Genomic DNA, 24167 nt, shown 5'->3' on the forward strand with positions numbered 1-24167 from the left:
CTCCCTGCCACCAGCAGGTAACACACCGTCTGAAGAGACAGACACCGCAGCCACCACTGATGTGACAGCCCGGAGCCAGCACAAGCTCCTCCCTGGCCCTGCTCCTGCAGGCGTGCCAGCGAATATCCCGCATTACGGGTGCGAGGCTGCAGCGTGCGGAGCCAGAATTTAAAGGGAGGCTCTGGAACGGGAAATTCATAGTTCACACTACCATTTTGCCAGTCTTTTCTGCTGCGTGCTTTTCTCTTCTTCTTCCCCAAAGCAGCAACAAAATACCAGGACAAGGTGCTTACACGGGCAGGTGGAGCAGTGAAAACACTGGTTTTACTCTTTTTTTCTGGATTTTGGAAGGATGGAGCTGCTCCTGCACATCATTCCAACAAAACACTGATGAAGGCCTTTGCTAAAGCCTGAGATCCTTACACAGAGATTTCAGACAAGCATTTCACAGAACTTGGAGCTGCAGGAAGCACAAGGAGAGAAGCCCAGCCCTTCTTCTGGGAGGATTGTGCCAAGCCTGGGGGTTGTGATGACTGTGGGGATCTCTGGACTTCCACCCACCCTTGTGGACAAGCTGGGTCAGCAGAGAGCCCCTGGGCATCCTCTGTGCTTAAACTGGAGCCTGGGCTGCTCCTGGCACCTTGCAGCCCACGTGGGACAGGAGCTGCCCCGGGGTGTGGGGCTTTGGCCTCTCACAGTGACTCAGAGCAGCCACCAGCCACTGCCCTCAACAGCTTCTCAATGTGTGCATGCTGAGAAAAAGGCAAGCCACGTTTATCACTGAGTCAGGTGAATTAAACATTCACATATATTTGCTGAAAAAAATTATATACATCTGTAGCAAGGCTCTCCCAAGTCTGAAAGATAAGCATCATCTAGTCACTAAATTAAAAAAATAAAAATCTGACTTTTAAATCTTTTTCTTTTTATCCATGTTCAAGAGCACAGACAGTTTATTTTGTTAGCACATTTGGTGAAGGATGTATGTGTGTGAATAGCCATGAAAACCGGTGAAAATTTGGCGTTTGTTTGGGATATGATGGAAAAGAAGAAGCAGCCACTTAACGCCTTACAGTCTAAATAATCCACAGAGTATACCGGGTTGCAAAAGGGTCACAAAGTAGCAAAGAGAAGCCTAAACACCCAGAGACGTAGCATACATGTCTGCTAAGAAAGAACAAGGTATAGAGCATGCTGGCTAATTAAATAAATTTCACTTTAAACCCTGTTCCTTATGCATGTAACCCTGGAAAAACCATCCCATAACAAGAAATAGACTCGGAAGAGATTTCTGTATCCATTCACAGTAAGGCTTTGAAGATATATGAAGTTTTATAGCATTTGTATTTTAAGGATTTAGGGCAAGTACATGTTCTTCCACTGAATAAAAACAAAGTTAGTACTTAAAAGGTTCAAAAATATATCAATCGTGACTTTTTTTTTTTTTTTTTACATAAATAAATTATATTGATTTTGGATTTAACAGCTGAAAAAACCCTTTCTGCTTCCACTGGAGGCAAAAACTGAACAAAATGTTAGTTAAATAGAGATAGCAGCATTTCTAAGAAATCTGTCAATAGTGATACAGTATCTATGCTACAAGAATGTTATTAAATAGAACACAATTATTGGGGGGGAGGAGGGTTGCATTATGATTGGCTACATACTTTAAAAAAAATCATCCAATCCAGTAAACTGAGAATAAATTCTGTGAAAATATAAACCAACTGGTTTTTTGACCACGGGTAACAGACTTCTTTGAGATGCTAATTTTAACATGTACATAATTTATAATCCCAAATGTATAAAAGACAATGACAAAAAGCGTCATAAATAAATAATGCAAACTGAAATAGTTATGTCAAAACATTTGGACCATCTGATAAATTAGCAAAACTGCAAAAGAAAAAAAAAAAGGTAAAAAAATACAGTAAATTGTGACAACCAAGTGTGAAACTGATGAGTAGCACACTCCAACTCCCACCCAGCCTGCCCTTCCTCACCACTGCACCACTGTGCCTTTATTCAATTCTCAGACCATGAGCTGCAAGTAAGAATAACCCCAAGTGAAAGAAGAATTAAGGGAGTGAGGAGAAGGAGAAATCAGAAGAGTTGCCTGTGGAGGAGTCTTAGTACCCAGAGCTGGAGCAGGGAGGTGGCAGCATCAGAACCCATCCATTTGAAATGCAGATGCTGAAATAGTTCGAAGGACTGGAAATACTGTTCAACAGCAAACGGAATGGGAAGAAGCCAAAGTCATCTCTTTACAGTCCACCACTAGAAAGTGAGAAACTCGGGCTCTGAAAGTGTCAAGAGTCCTTCCCAGAGGACTCCCAGGCAGGGCACTGGCCTACAGCCTTCTCCATGTTTGCTGCAACGTCGCTCCCGGGGCAGGGACAGGGAAACATGAGAACTCAGAAAGCCTCAGTGTTCATATCAGAGCAACAAAATCACTGTGGTCTGTTCACAGCTGGAAAAAAATACCTTTAGAGCACCTGTAATGCCATAGCTGAGAACTAATGCCAGAGAGGAGAACTGAAGACAAGCAGAGTGATGAAGGGACTGGTTGCTACAGACACAGTAACCCCAGAAAAGTCATGCAAGTGTGCAAAACCTTTCCAGCTCAAGCTGGAAAGCTCTTGTAACTACCAAGGAAAGGGCAACTAAACTCCACATAACATAAAACCAAACGTTGGCTTTAAAAAAATACAAAAGAATGTCTACACCATTTTTTCACTCTCTGCAGTTTGTCTCCAAACCTTTGAGGTGGGGGTGATCAAGAAATTATATCACTACCAGTTATGTGTTTCCTTTCAAAGAAATGAATATATGCATTTTCAATCATTAGTTATATACTTCTGTCTATACTACTATTCTAGTAACCATGATAAAATAGGGAAATACTTTAAATCAAAAATACACATTAGCACTTACTATAGCTGTGCTTTTAGCCCAAAGACAGGCTTTTTCCTTCAGTGTCACTGTAGACAGAAATACCCTTGACTGTGTGTTAAACCAAGAGATAAACACTTTTCTTTTGCTCTTGTTTTTTTTTGCTGCTTTTTCTTCTCAAAGGAGTGAGCAATTTGCAGGGGGTGACCAAGTACTGCATTTGCTATTGTGGGCTGGGATGATGGACTGGAAAAACAGAATGAGAATTCGGTGCCTCCCATACTAGCTAGACAACACTGTTTATCTAATAAAGTGGCAAGACCCTGCAACTATTAACATGTAGTATGTCACCAGTTTTTTCTGACAGGGAATTAGGTAGATAATATTACTCATGGAAACACAGGTTTATGAAGGTGGAGCGGGGTGGGAGGGGAAGTAACAAAGAGTTTATGGGTTAAGAAACTCACAAGCCACAATCTTTTTGTGTTTTTCTTTCAATGAAACAAAAGTTCTAATCGGTATCACGAGCAGCTTGGCGCTCCTCCTCTGCTGGTCCATCCTGCTCCTTCTCTGCTGCTGCTGCTGCTGGCGGGCTTTGCTCCACACAGTTTTGACTGTTTGCAGCTTCTTTTTCCGGCAGTGAGACAGTTTCTGGCTCTGGGTTTGCCAGCTCCCCTTTTGCCTTCTTCCTCTTCCTCTTCTGGCTCTCCAGGCCGGCCGCCTCCGAGTGCCGGCTCTGCGGGAGGCCGGGCAGCGCCATGCCGATGCCAGGGGAGAGGAACATGGAGGGATAGATCAGTCCAGGAGACATCCCTGGGATAAGGAACGGGTTAAAAGCTACAGGACTACTGGTAGTTATTGCGGATTCTGTCTGATTAGAAAATGAGCTGGGGCCAGGCTTCTCCTCGGCGAGAGGCTCCTTGCTCCCGTCCTGGCCGCCCTGCTTCTCCTCGCCGCCGCCCTTCGCTGTGCTCGTCGGGGCGGTGGCGCTGCACGTGCTGGCCATGGGGGAGTTGAGGAGCCCTCCCACCCCGAACATCTGGGGCACGGTGGCCATGCCTGGCAGCATCATGGGCAGCATGCTCAGGGTGCTCTTCACATCCTCACCGGCGGGCACTGCTGCAAAGCCAGCAGGAAACCCCACCAGCCCAGTCAGAGGGATCCCTTGCATATTTCTCATGTTCTGAAGTCCCACTAGATCCATCCCAGCAATCAGTCCGTTCATGAACAATGGTCCCATTCCAGAAGAAGAATCTGCTACGACACCAGGGCCTTTCAGGAGGTCAGTGCGGGGCCGCCTCCCCCTCCGGCGCGGCCCCGTGTCCCGGAGCACGGGCTCGCTCAGGACGCGATTGAATTTGTTCTCGGGTAGGTAGCCCTGAAAATGAGATAACAGAGAACACCCGACAGTCACTACTGCAGCAAGGGAACCTGCTTGTCTGTGCCACATCTGCATCCCAGATGGCGCTGGCACAGAAATATTTGCCTACATGATATGGAATTTGAGAGGTACACACAACTTTTCCCCAAGGGATGCTGCCAAATGCAGAACACCCTTGCTCTGCCCTGGCAGGATCCTGCAATCTCAAAGCTCAGGCAGGGGAGGAGGAAGCATGTTTTTACCCAGTTTTTCACCCCAGCCCTCAGCACCAGCTGCTCACAGCCCAAGAAGCACCAGGGCAGTCTGGTGTCAGCTGTCCACTCAGCTCCCTGCCCAGCTCTAACTGTGCCTTCAGGAACAGGTGAAACAATCCTCTTTGAGATGGGAAGGGCCAAATTTTCAAAGCTCTGCAGGACAGCAAAGCTCATGGGATGACACAGAGTGGGCATGCTGTCTGAGGAGTTCCTGGTCAGAGTTTCGTGGAGATGCCAGGGAGAATTCTCCTTACAGAACAGACATGGGACCAAATCCCAGCAGCCAGAAGTGGGCGAGACCATCTGGTTACACAGAGCACTGCAGGGGAATCCACAGCACAGCTTAACACCCCCTTTTTCAGCATCCTCAACACAGACATTTAAACATTTCCCTTGGTGGTTCCCTTGGATTTCAATATCACCACTCTTTGAACCATTTCAAATAATAAATTTAGGGTGGAAAAGTACTTCCTTTTGACACCTGTAGTGCAGAAATGTGAATTAGATGCACCTGGCATCTGCCCAAGGAGGGAGAACCTTGTGGGAGATCTCCCACCAGCACGTGGGAGAAGCGTCACGGGGCCATGGCTGCCCCTGGGCTCTGGCAGAGCCAGCCCCAGCTCCTCTGGCCTGAGCACCCAGAGCAGCCAGCCATCCCTGTGCACCCCTGCCCTGCCAGGATGGGCATGCATTCACCAAAAGCCCAGTGTCCATGGGGTGGGAATGATCATGGGATGCAGCCACTGGAGCAGGTCACAGGAGAGGTGCCCAGGCAGTGCAAAGCACACAGTGGTTCCTGTGGCAGAGACTGTTCCCTCAAAGCAGGGGAAGGAAGAGCTGTCAGCTCACCCAGGGCTGGCTGCCCAGATGGGGCCCTGATGCCAGCCTGCACATGGAGCTGTTTCTAGGGCAGTGGGACAGACCGTGCCAAATCTCCAGAGCTGAGGAAAAACCAATTTGAGAGCAGAACAAACCTCTAAGCCAATGGATTCACCCTCCAGCCCTCTGCAAGGGTGTCACACAAACCACTGCAGCCCAAAACCAGGCAGCAGGTGAGAGGGCCTGCAGGGAGAAGTCTGGATCAGGCCAGCCCCTGGGGCAGGGCAGGGCAGGCTGATCTGGCAGTGCCATGTGTGCCCAAGGGGAGAGCACTCCTCCTCCACAGGCTCTGCCACACACCAGGCAGGGCCTGCTGGATGGACAGGGTGGATGAATGTGGCACAGGAGGCTCTGTCCTGCCCCTCTCCCTGCCTGTGCCTGACCCTTCAGGCCTTTGGTGGGCCCATGGCTGTGTAGGCAGAGTTCACAGGAGCTGCGGAAAAGCATCAACTAGAGGTGTTTTTGAAAATTTGACCCATGTGAATGCTTTGTCCACACCCTGCTGTCCAGCTCCTAGGGCATTCCTCTTGCCCCTGCTACCCTAGGCATCCCAGGGCTCTCCAGCCAGGCATGCTGAGCCCAGTCCCAGGTGCTGGCCCCTCTCTCTGTGGCCTGGCCACAGCCCCAGCCCTGCTCTGCCCCGGGGCTGCAGCCATCCCCTCCCACTCGCCCAGCCCAGGGCTGCCTGCAGCTCCCAGACCCTCACTGGAGAAAGGTTGTGGGGATGGGGAGGGGAAAAGAAAAGATGATATGATACAGATTTCTCCAAAAGCTCTAACTTACTGAAAGCTTAACAATGTCAGCCCAGTCAGCTGCAACAGCATACTCCAAGTTTGCATCAAGCCACCTTGGCAATTCCTTCAATGCTGGTGCCGTGGCTCCCCCTAACTATAAAACAGAAGGATGACCTCTATTGCAGAGAGAGTTATGTAAAAGAATACAAAAAATATGATTACACTTCCCCTAGCTTCTTGCTTTGGGCTGCAATTTGGCTGGGGTGGAGAGTCTTGCCTTGCTACACTTGCCTTTCTGCAGGATTTGGTGTGTGCCTGCTGCCTCCAGACACACAGGTCAGGGAGAAAAGGCAGGTTCAGCCTCTGTGGCCCAGCCCATCACCCTCCCAGGTACCAGTGATGGGGACAGAGCTTCTGTAAAAGCTGTATTTAGAAAAAAATATGTCAAAGTCCCCAACTCACCCAGGAAAGGCCAGCATGGGGGCAACAAAGGGGAACACAGATGTGTCTGAAACAATCTTAGTGCCTCACTCTTTCATTTTGCTTTTAGATGTGATTAATGTCACATCACTTTCTGACCTTGTACAGTCCTGGGTGTGCTTAAGAACTGAATTTTGGTGCAAAGTACTCTCAAACACCCCTTCTTATTTCAGAGAAGTGAACATCAGTGCCCTGGAGATTAAACTGCAGACAACTAAATCCAAGCTCCTTGCTCAGAAAGCAAGAAAAAGCCCTTCTAACCCTTGACTTTCTACAAGCCCAGCAGAGGGATGGGTACTGGTGTGCTCTGGCCTGTACCTCATAAGGAGGAACAAACCAATGGTATTTGCATGGCAGTGTTATAATTTGTGGCATACTGCAATGAACTCAAGGGGAGTTCAAACCCAGGATGGGAAGCATATGACAGGGCTGTGCTGAGGGTGGCTTTAAAGCCATTTAATTAATCCCATTGCCACTGAGGGGTCTGTACCCCCTGGCAAGGGATGACACTCCCACATCCCTTACTTCACATAGTCACTTATTTCACAGTCTGCATGATCCCGGGCACACACGTGTCACAGGATAATGTAGATTAGAGACCTACTCCAGATGCTTGTCCCATCCACAGGCTTCTCTGGATTAATCTCCCCAGAGGTGAGCTGCAGGTGTGCTGGGCACTGGGGCTCTGAGGGCAGAGCACAAACAGCCTTTGCTTACCCGCCGCCCGGTACCCTTATGTACCACCGGCACCCGCTCCTCTCCCGTCAGACAGCTAATGTCCAGCTTGTTGGGGTCCTTGCAGCGCTGCCTCCTCTGCTTGGGCTTGTCTGAAAAACTCTGGAGTGCAAACAAGACAATGTTAATGACACTAGATGGCTAAATGAGCCTGGCTGGCTACAAGCCCTGCAGGAGAGCAGCATGGATGGGCTCCCAAGGGACAGGGAATCCCTGCAGGCTGGGGCAGGAGAGCACCAGCAGCACAAACTGGTCCCTGCCACAGGACCAGCTCTCAAATGAGTAAAACTGCTTTTTGTAGATATAAAGGGGTCTCCAGTATACTTCACTAAGAGTGCTCTAGCCCTTTCTAATTCCCTTTCACTCCTGATGCTGCAGGTTCCTGTACATGCATCTGTAAACAGGACCCTGCATACAGCCAGTAAAGAAAGGTCTGTGTGTGCCACTTGTGTCACTCTCATACAGCCACCTGCTTCTCACCAGCTCAGCTGTGCTGTGTTTCCTTCCTCTTTTAGCTGTTTTCAGCACAGAGATACTGCACCATGTTTCTTTGGGATCAGAGCCCTCTGAACTGCAACCTACCGAGTTAGAGCCGAGTCATTGCACACCCACTGCATGCACCAAGTCCCACTGTCGATGTGCCTGCAGGGATGGAGCATTATGATGAACAACTTGGACAGCAGGGGTTCCTGAGAGTCAGAAAAAGACCCTGAATGCAGTTCATCCTCTGGACTGAGCTAGTGCAGTACCCCAAAGCCTCTCTCAATCTATCCTACCCAGGATAGTGCAGGGCTGGCCTGGGGCTCTGGGGGCTTGCTGGGAGCAAGAGCTTCACCAGAGGCATGGTCAGACTGGGTAAGCTCCAGTACCTCCCTGGAAGGCAAGGGTGCTGGGAAGGAGTGGGAAGGCTCCTGGGCACAGCTCGCTCCTGTGAGTCTGGCCCTGGGCACAGCTGGGCACAGCTGGATGTGTCACTGGACTTTGAAAAGCAAAGGCCAACCTGCTGAGCAAATGCTGGGCTCCACACCCCTCATCTCCAGTAAGCTTCAAAATACTAATGCCTTGCTTGTACTCCAAGCTCCAGGAAATCCCTGTTTCGGGCACATCCTCCAGGACCAAGATACAGTCTTTTCTGTTTTACCACCACATTTCTTCCTGCTCTGTTTCATGGCCTGTGCTCTGGCTACCACTTAGTCTAACAGGCTAAATAAGCTGAAATCTGTAGCAAACCAACCTGTGAAACCAAGAGGTGGAGGTTTATGAGACAGCAGGAGGAATCAGACTGTGCACCTCACTCTGAGCTACTGCTTTTTGAGAGCATCCACAGCCACATGGTCACAGCCTGTCAGCCTCCAACACAGCCTCTTTGGTCTGGCTCTTAAAGAGAGCAGGTTTCCTCTTGCCTGGGACCTTTACTTAGAACAATAGCACTGCCTAAAATGACCCCAGGTGAAAAAGAACAATATAGACAGACCTTGAGCACCTTAAAACCATTTTCTCATTTCTGTCCCCACCCATCCCTAGCACTTCTGGAAGACATTGTGCATTGGGCAGATGGATGCACTGTAGCTGGAAAACCAACCTTGGGCAACAGGGCTCAGCTCCTGGAGGATGCCAGACAGGTACACACCCAGGGAGCCCTGAGGGTACTGACAGTCCCTGTCTGGGCATATTTATTCTGGGGGAAAGGAGTTCTCCAGCAGCAAGTGCTTTTTGTTGCTGTACAGGAGAAGAGTGCTCACCTCTTAAACATGTCATGAAACCCTGAACAGCCCCAACAAACACCAGAAACCATGTTACAAGAAAAAACCTGCCACAAAGGGCAACACACAAGGCAGGCACACACACACACACCACACACACACACACACACACACAGACACACACACAAGGCAGGCACACACACACACACACACACACACACACACACAGACACACACACAAGGCAGGCACACACACACAAGGCAGGCACACACACACACACAAACACACATACAAACACACACACAAGGCAGGCACACACACACACACCACACACACACACACACCACACACACACACACACACAGACACACACAAGTGCCACTGAAGGCCACCCTTACTGTGCCAAAGCTGGGAACATCGAGTGTGTAGTCAGACTGCTGCCGGAGCCAGTCAAGCAGACTCTTGTTCGGGACAGCCTTCTCTTGGCTGCCTGCAGCTGGGACTGGCTGTGGAGTTGAGGTAGCAGCAACTGGCCCTTCAGGGAGGGGACTGTTCTGAGGGGGCTGTGGCTGGTCTTCCTGAACATCCTGCTGTGGAAGGAGGAGCAGGGAGAGCCCATCAGCAGCATGAGTGCACCCCGAGAAGCGCAGCTCCCAAAGCAGCTCATCTGCTCCCATCACAGACTCATCCAAGTACTCCCAGGGCCTCTTCCTTAAATCACCACCCACCACCACATTACATTTCCACTCTATCCCCAGCACTGGTGGTAGGGAGTGCAGAGAGAGCTGGGAGATGCTTCTGAACTCACAAGGAAACACTGTTCACCAGGAAGACCAACTTCCCCTCAGATCACTCCTAAAAGTGGTCTAGGGGAACTGGTATTGCTCTATTCTTTGAGTGGACTCCAAGACAGAAGGAGAAAGGATACAGTAGGATCTTTTCTTCCTCATCTTCTCTAAACCTTAACATTCCCTGAGGTGGGACAGCTGCTTTTGATAATGCTTACAAGGATTCAAACACTCCAGAGTGCTGTATACTAGAGGGATAACTTCCCTTCTTCCCTGCAGTATCTGCTCCTGCCTGGTCCTGCACAAACAAAGCTGTCCTGGAGGAAGCTGCACAGTGGCATGGGCAGCAGAGCTTGGAGGGAAGAGCTGGGTCATGAAACAAACTATGCTGACTCCACTGGGTCCATGTGAAAGGGGGGAGCATCAACCCACCTGCAGCCTGTTTGGAAGAGGCCTCTCCTTCAAGAAGATGAGGTCCATCCCTTCGACATTTTTCCTCCTGCCCCGTCTCCTCCTCATGGCAGCATCGTCTCTTCGGAGGCTGCCATTTACAATCTGTCCAGTGACAGGATGGATTAACCCTGCCTGTAGGATGCCAGACAAGTCCATGCCCAGGGAGCTCTGGAGGGCATTCACAGTCCCCAGTTTGGGCATGTTTGTGTTCAGGGGGAAAGGAGAGGAGTTCCCTGGGGACCCATCAGAGGCTCTGGACAAGTCCACTGCTGCCTCACGCCAGCCGTTCAGCACGATGGGGGGATGGACATGGGCTGCTGCCAGCTGCTCCAGGCTCCTCTGCTTGGCATCTCTGTCCATCTCCAACTCATAGGGTCTCCTGTGCTTCCGCTCGTCTTTTGCAAAGGCAGGGCTCAGGAAACCTTCCTGTGTGTACCAAAGCCACAGAGGTTATGGCTGCTCCTCCCTGCCTAGGGAACAGCTCCTCACACCAGCACTGAGCTAATGGTCATCTCTGCCCCTGAAGAAGCCCTGAGGGATGTCCCTTCCCTGGGCATATGGCATCTTCTCCCATGTGTGAGGATGGTGCAGGAGCACCCTCGCACACACTCAGATACCCCAAGTGTTATAACCATGGCTGCTCTGCCAGCTGCTGGGGCTCCAGGCCACCAGCTCCTGTCCAAGTGACTGCTGGGGACTGGGGCACTGGGACTTGGGAGCTGAGGACTTGACAGGGCAGTGCTCCTTGCACCCCTTCCTTTGGGATACCAGGATGTCTGGAGCTGCCAACAGCAGCTGCCTTCCAGGGAGGGCAGCAGGCCCTGAGAGCACAGGGCACTCCCCAGGAGCTATCCCTAGGGGACCAAGTGGCTTAGGCCGTGTGTTACACACCCCAATTGGCACCCAGGGGCCCCACCTGAGAAGCTCCTGAGTACTTCTGGGCTCTCCCACCCCAGAGTCCAGAGCCTGTCACTGCCTGAGGGCCCCGCTCACCTTTTGTACCCGTGACATTAAGACCCCGTTGCTGAAGCTGGGCTCGGGGGCTTCTGACTCGGTGAAGCTGCTCCTGCTGCCAGTGCTGCTGCCCATGGCTGGGGCTGTCAGCAGGCTCTGGGACTCAAACTGCTGGCTGGAGGAAGGCCACTTGCCCTTCAGGATGGCGTGGCAGATGTTGTCAATGCGGTTGATGATCACACGGTCCTGCAAACAGAATTGCATGGTGGCAAGCTAAAATTGGAATTGGCTGACCCATATATGACAGCTCAGGCTTGAAGTCAAGCCCAGGCCAGGTGATCTCAGCTCAGCAGGGAACTGCTTTGGGGGCAAGCGTCTCCACAGCACAGGTGCTTAGGAAGAACACCTCGGCCAGAACATCCAATGGGGTGTGCAGAGGAGCAGGAGGCAGAGCTGGAGCTGTGTGAGCCACTGCTGGCCAGAGCTACCCAGGAACACTTTGATACAAACTGTTCATTTTAACCTCACCTTAGGCCACTCAGAGAAGGAGTAAAGTGTCTTCTCCTGCAGCAGCTGGGCAATGGTTGGTGCCCGGGCATCGTGAAGATCATCAATTTCCCCAGGCAGGACAGAAGCAGAACTCTTGTTCTCTTCTTCCAAGTACTTCTCTGGACCATCTAAAAAAGCAAGGGAGAATAGAGCCCACCATCACCCTGCCTTTCTCCCCATCCAGAGGTGGGGAGCATCTCCTCACACATTCCCACCCCAATGCCCAGCTGGCTCCACAAAGGTCCCAAACAGTCCCCAAGAGAAGCAGCAGACCTGGATCACAGCAGGCTGCCCAAACGGCTCAAGAAGGGCCATCACTCTCCTGAGCTGAGTTTGGGGGGTTTGAATTGCAGTAGCCCCCCATCCCTGACCATTTCTAGGTGGCTGAGAAGAAGGGCACATGCATTTCCAAAGGGAGCTGCTCAACAGGCAGTGCCCTGTGCCAGAACAGGGAGGGCATCCTGCATTCCATGGCATGCTCTTAGCCAAAGGGCTGCTGGGGCTCAGGGTAGAGGGTTCTGAAAAAGAACTCTCTCAGAGAAAGAGTGCTGCAAATGCAGCCCCCAACACCTTTTGCCCACAGCTGCAGCAGCTAAAGGGACCTCAGCTCCTACAGATGGGAGGCCACTCCACAGGCTGGCCAGTCCCAAGGTTTGGCTCTGCAGGGAGGACAGCAGGTCCCTCCCACCATAGCTAGAGGTGACTGTCAACCTGAGGGAGCTCTCAGGACCGTACCTTGGCTCTGGTTGCTGCTGGCTTTCTCCCCGTCATCTCTGTTCTCACACTCTTCTTGCTTTATGCCCTGAGGCTCAGGGTGTGGGGCCTCTGTGCAGCCTGTCTGCCCCTCAGCATCTCGACCCAAGGGCTCCCCCCTGACACAGGGGGGCTCTTCCCCCCGAGGTTCCCCCTGAGGCAGAGGTGTGGGCAGGCTGAAGGGCTGGCTCTGAGCCTGGCCCGGTGAGAGCTGCTGGGTGCTCTCCTCATTCAAGCCACAGTCTTCCCTGCCCTCTGCCCTGGGCTCCCCCAGCCCCAGGGACTCCCTCTCGCCATTTACATCTTCTGGGCAAGTGTCCTCAGGTGTGGGGAGACCAGAGCTCTGCTCCTCACCCCCCAGTTCATGAGCCTCGGGGTCGCAATCAGCCCTGGTCCTGGAACCATTCAAGCCTTCCATGGCATCTGCAGCAGCCTCAGAGTTATCATCATCCTCTTCTTCCTCCTCATCTTCCTCGCTATGGCTCTGACTTGGCCCCAGCTTTGCCTCCAACCCTTTCTCCTGCAGTAGACTGATGAACCTCTGCTCAGGAGGAACCTTTAGCTCATAGTTATGGAGACTGGGACTGTAGAGCCCCACACCTAGGACTCTTTCCATGGTTCCATGCTCGGGCAGCCCTGCAGCTGGGCTGGCAAGTGCTTCTTTCTGTTCCAAGGCTTTGCCGAGCTTGACTGGAGCACTCTGCGAAGGATTGCTCTTGGGAGTAGGAGGTGAAGGCTCAGCTTCCTCATTCTGAGTGTCCACTCGGTCAGAGCCCACCTGCAAACCCTCCAGGAAGGGAGCCTCTCTCAAGCCATCTGCATCACAGCTGGATGGATCCTCCTCCCCGTCCAGCTTGCCCTCGGAGAGTTTGGCCATGCTGCTTCCGAGGTCGGTGCAGCCGGGGCTGTCCCTGGGGAGCGAGCTCTGCTCGCTGGGACAGGCCTTGTCGTCGTACATCATGCACACCAGGGAGTCGGGCAGCGAGCTCTCGTCGTAGCTGCTGGAGATGATGTCCCGCACTTCTGACATGAACGTCTCGCAGTTGGCATCCAGCGGGCTGCCCCCGGCCTGGGACATGGTGCTGTCCACGCCGTCCAGCTTCATGTGACCCTCGGCTTCGCTCTCCAGGGTTTCGCAGCCCTGCTCCATCTGGCTGTACACGGGGGAACCGTAGAGCTTGGAGTTAGACTGGTAAAGGCAGCACAGGGTTTCTGGGCCTGGGAACCCCGCTCTTTTGTGCTGGGCATAGTTTCTGTAGGCATCTAGAAAAGACAGCTGGGGGTCGTTCATGATGTAGTAGTCAGTGCGGTTGAGGCCGTGCTTGGCGGTGCCGATCAGCAGGTCCCGGTCGTGCTTGCCACACTCCCACCAGACGGGCAGGTAGAGGCTGGGCCGGCACAGCTGCAGCCGCTCCTGCAGCTGGGGGCACTTGAGCACCTGCTCGCGCACCTTGCGCAGCAGCTCGATGCGGTACAGGGTCCTGGCAGCGCGCTCCTCCGTGATGGGCTCCACGTAGATGTCGGGGTCTGGGGCACCTACAGGGACAGCACAGCCAAGGACACGTTACTGGGGTTGGCAGAGTTCCTCAGAGGCAGTGGCAAGCAAGAGGAGTTTTAACCCTTGCTCGTACGGAAGGTGAGGTGGCACCAGCGCTTGCAGCCACTGCTGAGGCCTCTTTCTGCAGTCCCAGTACATTCCAGTCACATCCCACCAAATGGACACAGGGAATAAAACCCCCGACATGAGCAGCTGGATCAAGAGCAGCACTGGCTGCAGAGGATTTCAGAGTTTCTCTGAGCTCTGCTCCATCAGCAGCAGCAGTGCTGGAGCTGCCTGGACCTGCACTGTGAGCCTCTGGTAGCCCTTCAGCCCGTTGTCAGGGAAGGGCAGCTCGTGCAGCTCTTCTGATGAGGAACACCTACCTAAGGCACAACACACACACACAAAGAACTGTGCCTGAGACCAGACTCCATGACAGCTCTAAGGCAAAATGTTTACTGCTGCTGTTGGAAACAAATCACTTTGTGCCTAAATAGCCTCCAAAGCTCCTCCAAGGAGCTTTTCATCCGTCATGGTGCCAATGCAGGGCCTCTGCAGAGAACTCAAATGAAATGGATGCCCTGTGTGTTGGCCAGGCTTCCTGAGCCTCCTGCATTGGATCCAGGCTCCATTTACCATGACACAGAGCTCCACAGCCAGCACAGGCATAGATGGAGTGGACTCTGCCCAATGGCACCAGAGGGATGCTTGGAGAGCAGCAATAGAGCTCACCCAAACAACCCCCACCTCCAGCGTGGAGCTGTGCTTTATGTGAGCTCTACTTGTCTCTCACATACAGAGGTTGCCATCTTGGATAAAACTGGTTGTGATTTCCTGTGAGAACTCTGAGAATTTTGTGAGAGCAGGGGCAGGAGTCCACGGGGCTGCTCTACCCTCCCACTGTGCCAGGGAAGCACTACATGGTGGGGACATGGCAGCCAGAAATGAGTGACTGCTGCAAGCCCACAGCCTGCCTGACATCTCACTGCTTCTGATTGTCTCTGGAGCTCCTCCCTTGCTCTCCTGCTCCACCAGAGCAGTGGGAGCCCTTCTACATAGACCTATCATTACCCCTCCATAGGTCATGCAATTTCCACTCACCATCCTCTTTCCACAAAGGGAGACCACAGACATTCTTGCACATGGCCACAAAGCTGTAGAAGTACTTCTCCAGGCTCTCATCAGTCTTCTTCTCCAGTCGAGAGATGGCTCGGAACTGGGCCCAGTCAAAGATTTTTTTCTCTTGGTCATAGATAACCCCAAAGGAGGAGACAGTGCGATAGAAGTCTGCCTGTTCCCTCCTGGTCCACCTGGAGCAAGGAGGAGACAGGAGCACCACTGAGACATGCTCTGGGCCCAGAGCAGGCAAAGCACCAGGCAGAGAGGCTCAGAGAGTACAGTCTAGCTCCTGACCAACAGTTCTGAGGGAGGAGTCCAGGGGGAGCACTGGGGACACCACAGCCCAAGTTCTGCCCTTTGGTGCATGGGCCCTCCAGCTTTCAACTCATTGCTGAAAAACATAAACCCCTGAGTGCAGCTCTGGGCTGTACTGCCAACAGGGTGCAGGCTCCAGCAGCTTCTGTGGAAGCACAAACCTATCCCACCTACTCCATCCCTGCCACATCAAGCTGTTTCACTTCCATGGAAAGGTCATCTCTCTGTACCAGGAATTTCAAAGAAAGATATGCAGATACAGTTTTCATCCAGCCTCTTTCAGAGGGAAACTGAGATTGGGGCTTGCTGCTGTAAGGGTCCCAGTAACAAACACAACCCACCTTACTGACTCCTGTGGACTCCTGGGTGTCACCCCCTCCCCACCTCTCTCAGAGGAGAGTGGCAGTGGTGATGGAGGAGTTCAGCTACAGCACTCTTAGAACACAACTTTCATGGTGGCTTGGACCTTGTGAGCTTTCACTTTGTGGGGACCACTCAAAGGACAGAGATGGTGAAGTGTCCTGGGCAAATACAGCACCAGGCAGAGAAACAGCCCAGAGAACAGGGTGCACACAGCAGGGCAAGGGCAGAAAAAGGAGAGCACTGAGGCCTAAAGAAAGCTTCCAGTCACATCTCAGCCTCTGCTCTGTAGCTCTGAGCAAGCACCAGCAAGCAGCTGAGACATGCCAAAGGAAAGTAGACAGGGTGACAACACCCACAGCACTCTCCAACTGCCCAAAATACACCTGGGCCAGCACTGCCACCCATGGGCTGCAGTCATGTTTCATTTGAAAAATGAGAACAAGAAGAAAGTTAATTAATATATTAATGATCCAAATCCGTGAGTTCAATGAATTTGTCAGGAAGCCTCAAATTAAAGGCTAGTGGAAAACTTCTGTAAGGCAATCTCCCCTAGAAAAAGCCTAGAGAATTAAGGAGCAGGAGATACCAGCTGTTGTGATGTCCACAGCACTACCATTGATGCCTCCACCTCGAAGAAAGGGTGGTATGACTGGAAGAAGTCCAGAAAAAGAGGAAAGGGAAGGTGGACTAGAGCAGCTTCTGCACAAGGAGGCCAAGAACAGAGCCCAAGGCAGCACACATACCATGCTGCAGGGACAGGTTCACAGGAGGCAAAACCACACAGGGCTGGTGACCACAGAGAGCCCCAGCACCAGGGTGGCATGGGAGACTGGCAGACATGGCAGCAGCATCAGCCTGTGCACACCCTCCCAATGGCTGCAAAGAGCAACCATGGTGCTGGGACAGTCCCAACCCTCTCCCACTTACTAGGACACAAGTGAAATGGGAGCACAATGCAACCAGATATGTCACCACTGGCTCCACAGGCCATGAGCAGGAGGCAAAGCCAGGGGTGAGAGCCACAATGGCTGGAAGGGCACTGTTCACAGGCTGTGACAGTGCTCATAGTCACTCTCATCCACAGTGGCTCCCAAGGACACAACTCTCCTCTGCTAAGACTGACCCCTGGCCCAGCAGACACTGACTTTGACTTTGACCCCAAAGAGCTGTCCCATTCAGTGTCACCACCTGCTACCCACGAACTCCAGTTTGCAGTAGAGCTGCTCCTCATGCTGGGCTGGCTGCCATGCCTCAGAGCACATTCCCAGCCCAGCAAGGACCATGTACCTCCATGCCCTGGGCAGCTGGCAGCACTGGTGACATTTACCTGGGTCACTTCTGGGGGCCAAGGAACCCAAGTGGGCTACATCAGCTTTGTAAAGGCTCCTGTGCTGCATTACCTCTTGTGCATGTCCCTGCTGAGCGCGTCCCCCTCGGAGGCCCTGCGGAAGACGTCGTCCTGCAGCCAGTAGCCGTGGCTGGCGGGCACCAGCGCCTCGCCGCGCGCCGGCAGCTCCCTGCGGTTGCAGCGCTGGTAGACGGTGACGAGCCGCCGCAGCCTGGCCGTGAGAGCAGAGGAGACAGGCCAGCAGGATCTGTCTGAGTCGGAGCCATCCTGGGCTTCAAACATCAGCAAGGACATTAGTACTTAGCACACACGCAAAGCCACAGCTCCACACCCTCTGGCGAGCTCCAAGAGCTTCCTCCACCATCTGCCCCCATGGGGAGCATCAGCCACCGCAGGCACGAGCAGGGGAAACGTGACCATCCCTGGCCTGCAGGCTAACAGCCTCATCATGTCTCAGCTTCCTTCAGAGAGAGTCCAGAGGCTGAGATCAGGGTAGGAATGATGGCTCCAGGCCAGGCCATGCATGGGAGAAGATTGCAGCTTCCTGCTCAGCAGTGGGGCCTCCAGCCCACAGCATGTGCCAACACTGCCCACTGCAGAGACCTCACACACTCATCTCATGTAGGCAGCTGCATGAATAAGAGCAGGCTAATGGCTTCCAGTCATCCTGGGTAGCTTTGGCTGGAATCACTTGGAACCCTGGCTGCCCTGCCACAGGCCCATCCATGGGTCACCTGTGAGTCTCTGCATGAGGGCCCCCGCCCAGGCTGAGCTGCCTTACCCACTAACACAGAGCAGCATGTCCCTCCAGCCCAGCAAAGTGTTGCTCCCACCAATCAGTGCCTGGGGCAGCACTCAGGCTGGGCTGTGCCACAGCAAACCCTGGGAAGCCAGGGACCACAAAGCAGGAGACATGGCCTCACCTGTCGCTGGCTCGTCCCGCTTCTCACTGGCTTCACCCACCCCAGCAGCCACTATGTCCTGTAAAAGGAAACAATCAGAGAGGGCTCAACCCCACACAGAACCCTCTGCACCCACAGCCCCCCATCCTTTGCAGTGTGTAGGGTGTGGGATGGGCAGGGTTGTGTGTCCAGTGCCCTTGGGCTGCAGATGCTGGCTGTGCTCAGCACACGAGATCAGAGGTGACAGCTCAGAGAGGCCATTTTGGGCCTGGAGGGAAGGATCACCACAGTGACAGAGGCTGTGGAGCAGTGCTTCTACTGTCTGAACAACTCCTGCACTGCCATGTGCTGCCTCATTCCCTGATCTTCCTCTCCCCCACAAGGCCATTTCTTTTGGGACATCCCTGACTCCTCTGCCAGGGCCCTACATGGCTCCTGAAGTCAACCAAGAGTGAGAACCAGCATTCCTGGGACTCCCCAGCCCTCAATACCCCTCAGCTCCTCAGGAGGAAGATGCTGCACAGTTCCACAGGTACCACAGAGCAGCACAGCAGAAGCTGTGCTCCAGGGAGCAGAGGCAATGCACACAAGGTGAGGTACACACAAGGCAGACCAGCCATGCCAGCTCCCTACTGCCCTGCAGAGCTCGTGGAGCTGAGCCTGTACTACAGGGCAGGCTGGGCAGCATCAGATTTGTATCTATTACTGTGAATCCCACTCACCTCCTGTTTTGACAGCCCCTCCAGCTTTTCTCCACTGCTCTCTTCTTTTTCCACGCTGCCCCTAGGTGAGAGAGTGAACAGCCCCTGGTAGTGGCAGCACAGCCCCTGTGGCTATGCCAGTTCTCAGCACCACAAGTTGGTGCTCCTGCCATCCCTCACCTCACGGAGGGGAGGAGCTCAGAAGCACAGCCTGCTCCCTCCCTCCACCCCACACCCCAGGAGCGAGCCCGGCTGCGAGAGCTGGGCCCTGCCCCCTGCCCACCTTTCAGCAGCGTCCTGTGCCCCGTCGCTGGCGCCCTGCTCGGCAGAGAGCAGCTTCTCGTCCGGCATGCCCACCTTCTCCAGGAAGCAGAGCGCGGGGTCGGCCCGCATGGCGTTGTACCGCTCGTACCCTGCCACCAGAGACACACACACACACACACACACACACACACACACACAGAGCGAGCCTGAGCCGGCCGCACAGCCCTCCTGCTGTGGGACACAGCTCCGCACAGCCCTCCTGCTGTGGGACACAGCTCCCCATCCCTCCTGCTGTGGGACAGAGCTCCGCACAGCCCTCCTGCTGTGGGACAGAGCTCCCCACCCTCCTCCTGTGGGACAGAGCTCCGCACAGCCCTCCTGCTGTGGGACACAGCTCCTCACCCTCCTGCTGTGAGACACAGCTCCCCATCCCTCCTGCTGTGGGACACAGCTCCTCACCCTCCTGTGGGACACAGCTCCCCACCCTCCTCCTGTGGGACACAGCTCCCCACCCTCCTGCTGTGGGACAGAGCTCCGCACAGCCCTCCTGCTGTGGGACAGAGCTCCGCACAGCCCTCCTGCTGTGGGACACAGCTCCCCACCCTCCTCCTGTGGGACAGAGCTCCGCACAGCCCTCCTGCTGTAGGACACAGCTCCCCATCCCTCCTGTGGGACACAGCTCCCCATCCCTCCTGTGGGACACAGCTCCCCACCCTCCTCCTGTGGGACACAGCTCCTCACCCTCCTGCTGTGGGACACAGCTCCCCATCCCTCCAGCTCCCCATCCCTCCTGCTGTGGGACACAGCTCCCCATCCCTCCAGCTCCCCACCCTCCTGCTGTGGGACACAGCTCCTCACCCTCCTGTGGGACACAGCTCCCCATCCCTCCTGTGGGACACAGCTCCCCACCCTCCTGCTGTGGGACACAGCTCCCCATCCCTCTGCTGTGGGACACAGCTCCCCACCCTCCTGCTGTGGGACACAGCTCCCCATCCCTCCTGTGGGACACAGCTCCCCACCCTCCTGCTGTGGGACACAGCTCCTCACCCTCCTGTGGGACACAGCTCCCCATCCCTCCTGTGGGACACAGCTCCCCACCCTCCTGCTGTGGGACACAGCTCCCCACCCTCCTCCTGTGGGACACAGCTCCCCACCCTCCTGCTGTGGGACACAGCTCCGCACCCTCCTGCTGTGGGACACAGCTCCCCATCCCTCTGCTGTGGGACACAGCTCCCCATCCCTCTGCTGTGGGACACAGCTCCCCATCCCTCCTGCTGTGGGACACAGCTCCCCATCCCTCCTGCTGTGGGACACAGCTCCCCACACTCCTCCTGTGGGACACAGCTCCCCACACTCCTCCTGTGGGACACAGCTCCCCACCCTCCTGTGGGACACAGCTCCCCATCCCTCCTCCTGTGGGACACAGCTCCCCATCCCTCCTCCTGTGGGACACAGCTCCCCACACTCCTCCTGTGGGACACAGCTCCCCATCCCTCCTCCTGTGGGACAGAGCTCCCCACCCGGCCCTCACCCCTCTGTGCTGCCACCAGAACAGTTCTCACCTCTAGAAACCCACAACACTTTCCCAAAGCTGCTAAAGGCTCTGCAGCCCCTGGGCAGCAGGCAAAGGCCATTCTTCCCATCCTGCCCACCAGCAGGGAGCAGCTCTGGGGCACACAGCCCTGTGCCTCCTGCAAACCCCACCGGGACTCCATGATGAGGCCAAGAAAAGAGCTGTGCCTTTCTCCTTCCCTCACACAGCAACTGCACACCGCTGCTGGCAAACTGGAGTCTACCACGAGGTGTGCCACGGCCACCCTGGACACCATGGGGTGCCTGCTCCCCCCCAGACATGCTGCTGGCACCTGAGGAGAGCTGTCCCAGTGCTGTGTGGCTGTGGAGCACGGCCATGGCTCTGTCCCTTGCACTGACATGACATCCCCTCCAGCAGCAGAGGTATCATTCCCTCACACAGCAGCACCCACCAGACAGCTGGGTACACACCGTGCTTGAAGACACCGATGAGCAGGGATTTATCAGCTTCAGCGTTCCACCAGTCCACTGGGATCTCCACATAGTCAATGTCTGGCAGCAGCACATCCAGCTCCCTGTGGCAGACACGGTGTGAACACCCCCTCCCAGCCTCACCAGACACTGAGAGGCACTGGGCATGGCTCAGAAGGGACAGGGGGAGGCAGGAGCCACAGCTAATGAGCACTGGCCTGGGGCCCCACCATGACACAGGTACACATCTCCCTGCACTCAGAGCTGGAGCCTTGGTTCCACCACAGCCTGCTGCCCTCCTGCTCCTTCTCCAGGCCAGTGGGTGCCCTCAGCCTCCCTCCCCTCCCACCCAAGCAACACCAGAGGACTGAGGATCCTGTCTTACCTGAACAGCATCTCTAGGGCTAAAACACTTCACACCTACCAACTCCAAAAGAACAGTGTCTCCCCACACAGTGCTGATGGAGCTGTGCTGGGGAAGGCAGCAGCCCCTACTTGGGAAAATTAAGCTTTTAAGCTCAGATATCATGCTTCTCTGAGAAGCCCTGAGAGCTGAGTCTTTGCAGAAAGGTCAGGAGCTGGCAGGCTGCAGGCTCAGTGCCATTACAGAGCCTGTGGGCCCCACTCTTCCCAGTTCTGGGAAGGATTGCAGGCCACAGCAATGGGGCATGCTCTGCTCTGAGGCCTGGCCCTGAGACTGGGAGCAGTCTCCGTGGAGAGACTTGTATAAGGGCCCACTTGTCAAGCAGCACACAGAACCATTTTCCTGCAGGGTGTCCTTGCAGGTCCCCATCACCCCAGGCTGGTGCTGCAGTCTCAGCTGCCTCAGCCCCCTCAGGGCTGCCACGGCTGCAGCCTCTGCACAGGCAGGGTGCAGTTCTGCCCGAGGAAGACGTGGGGTCTGACTCATCTGGAGCTGCAGGGAGCCCAGACTGGCTGGCTCAGGTGCCTGTGGCTCCAGCCCGAGAAGCCCCGCAGGGGTCACCGTCAGCTCCCTACCTGGCAGGGGTCCCCTCAAAGGCTTTATCCGCAGCCTCCCCCAGCACTTCAGCCTTCAGGTAGTAGAGCATTCGCACCCGCAGCAGAACCCTGTCCCGGGCAGCAGAGAGGTCAGCAAGGCTCTGAAACCTGCCTGACACCACCTCTTCCCACCTGCAAGGACCCACTCCCATAGCACAGGCTGTGCAGGGACCGTGCAGTGTCACACTGCCAGCCCTGTGACCTTGGGACATGGCTTCCATGAGCTGGAGAGAATGAGGGTCCTCCAGCAATGGGAGATGGTGATCCTTTGTGGGCTGTGAGCCCCCTCCCTCCCTCCCAACACTAAAGGCCCCCAGCCACTGTCTCCATGAGCCAATGCAGGCTCCCTCAAGGGGAAATGGTTTTAAACTAAAAGAGGAGAGATTCAGATTAGATGTCAGGAAGAAATTCTTCACTCTGAGGGTGGTGAGGCCCTGGCACAGGTTGCCAGAGAAGCTGTGGCTGCCCCATCCCTGGAAGCGTTCAAGGACAGGTTGGACAGTGCTTGGAGCTACATGGGATAGTGGAAGGTGTCCCTGCCCTTGGCTAGGGTAATGAAACAAGATGTTCCTTAAGGCTCCTTCTGACCCAAATCACTCCATGACTCTGTGACTCACTTGTTGCAGTGCTGTTTGAGGTGCTTCTTGTAGCTGTCATCATGGAGCACCACCTCAGGGTTGCAGGTGGCCAGCCAGTCTGCATTCTTTATCTCAGGAAGCAGCATCTGGTTCTTTGTCTTCTTCCCCTTCCTGCCTCTGGGCACGGGTGCTGACAAGCCTGTAACAGTGAGTGGCAGCCAGTGAGCACCACAGGCATGGTGGGCACAGCCTGGCACTGCAGAGGAGCCCAGAGGAGCCCAGGAGCTGCAGAGGTGCCAGCTGCAGCCTGGAGAGCCAAGGAGAGGAAGAGCACGGGGCAAATGCAGAGCCCCAAATGGGATTTTTCACATCTCTGTGAAAAACTTGGGGATCACGACAGAAACTGAACTGCTGTGTGTTCTCAGTGCAATGCTGAGCCCACATAATAACATGGCTCTTGATGTGCAAAAATATCCCACAGAAGGGATGAAGCATGGAAGGGACCCTGGGCCTGGGCACTGCCCTTGGAGACTGACTTACACACCACAGCCACCTCTAAGGTCACCCTGTGGGGACAGTTATTTGGGACAAGAGCTCCAACAAGAAGCTCCAGACCTGCTGATCTGATCTGTAAGGGCTGCTCCTTACACCCTGCATCAGGAGCCAGGCTGGGGGAACTGCACTGCTGCAAGGGGGCTAAGGCACCAATGGGAAAGTGAATGCAGTCTCATCTGCTTGATAAAGATTAAATGAGGTCCAGTGGCTGGAGATGAAAATTAAACACATTTCAACCTTGAAATAAGGTGCGAGTTCACAGCAGAATGTGGAAACAACTCCTGGCGCTGTCACTGTTTTTGGAATCTTCAGAGAGGGATAAGCTGCTCCCCTGGGCAGCTGCTCTTGAGGTAGGAACAGCAGACATGAAGGAGAAAGGATGCCTGAGCAGTCTCATCCCATCTGTCTGGTCTTGTGACACCAGTAAAGAAGAGAAAGCATCACCATGTCATCAACTTCTGCATAAAGTCTGCAGCTCCATGACAGGACAAGAGCTGTGGCCCAGCTGGCTGCTGAAGCCTGCAGTAGGCACCAGGCCTCCTGTCCCCAGCACCAAACTGGCCTGATGAACTCATGCTGCTTCCTCAGCAGCTTGGGCTGTTCCAGGATGAAAGGCAGGATGGTGCTGGATCAGAGCAGAGTCTGAGCTGGACTGTCTGGGTGCTGTGCTCACTCCTCGAGATCCCACAGATGTGGGATTGAGAAGAGCTCCAGGATGCCCCAGCAAGGGCTGAAGGTTGCTGCTCCTTTCTGCACATCAGGAATGGGGCACCACCTGCCCAGCCAGCTCTCTCAGACACAAGGGGTACCTGAGGCTGCCTGGGGAGCCACAGCAGCTACTGCTGAAGGACTTCCTGACTGAGGAAGGAGCACTGCTCTGCCCTGAAGTGTTCTGCTGCTTC

The 24167-nt window shown here is 54.4% G+C and overlaps 1 protein-coding gene across 1 annotated transcript in view; it reads right to left on the bottom strand.

Moving 5' to 3' along the window:
- Positions 1–790: 790 nt before the first annotated feature.
- CHD6 (chromodomain helicase DNA binding protein 6) overlaps positions 791–24167 on the bottom strand; it is an 83570-nt gene continuing 60193 nt past the window's right edge. The window contains 15 exon segments of the mRNA XM_056507138.1: positions 791–4270; positions 7338–7457; positions 9458–9646; positions 10280–10726; positions 11294–11500; positions 11783–11931; positions 12539–14092; positions 15198–15406; positions 17294–17513; positions 18165–18222; positions 18866–18926; positions 19128–19257; positions 21113–21216; positions 22112–22201; positions 22750–22909. Coding sequence (XP_056363113.1) covers positions 3404–4270; positions 7338–7457; positions 9458–9646; positions 10280–10726; positions 11294–11500; positions 11783–11931; positions 12539–14092; positions 15198–15406; positions 17294–17513; positions 18165–18222; positions 18866–18926; positions 19128–19257; positions 21113–21216; positions 22112–22201; positions 22750–22909 — 4565 coding nt within the window. The 3' untranslated portion in view covers positions 791–3403.

The sequence above is a fragment of the Oenanthe melanoleuca genome, chromosome 20 (assembly GCF_029582105.1).
Source record: "Oenanthe melanoleuca isolate GR-GAL-2019-014 chromosome 20, OMel1.0, whole genome shotgun sequence".
Taxonomy (NCBI): Eukaryota; Metazoa; Chordata; class Aves; order Passeriformes; family Muscicapidae; genus Oenanthe; species Oenanthe melanoleuca.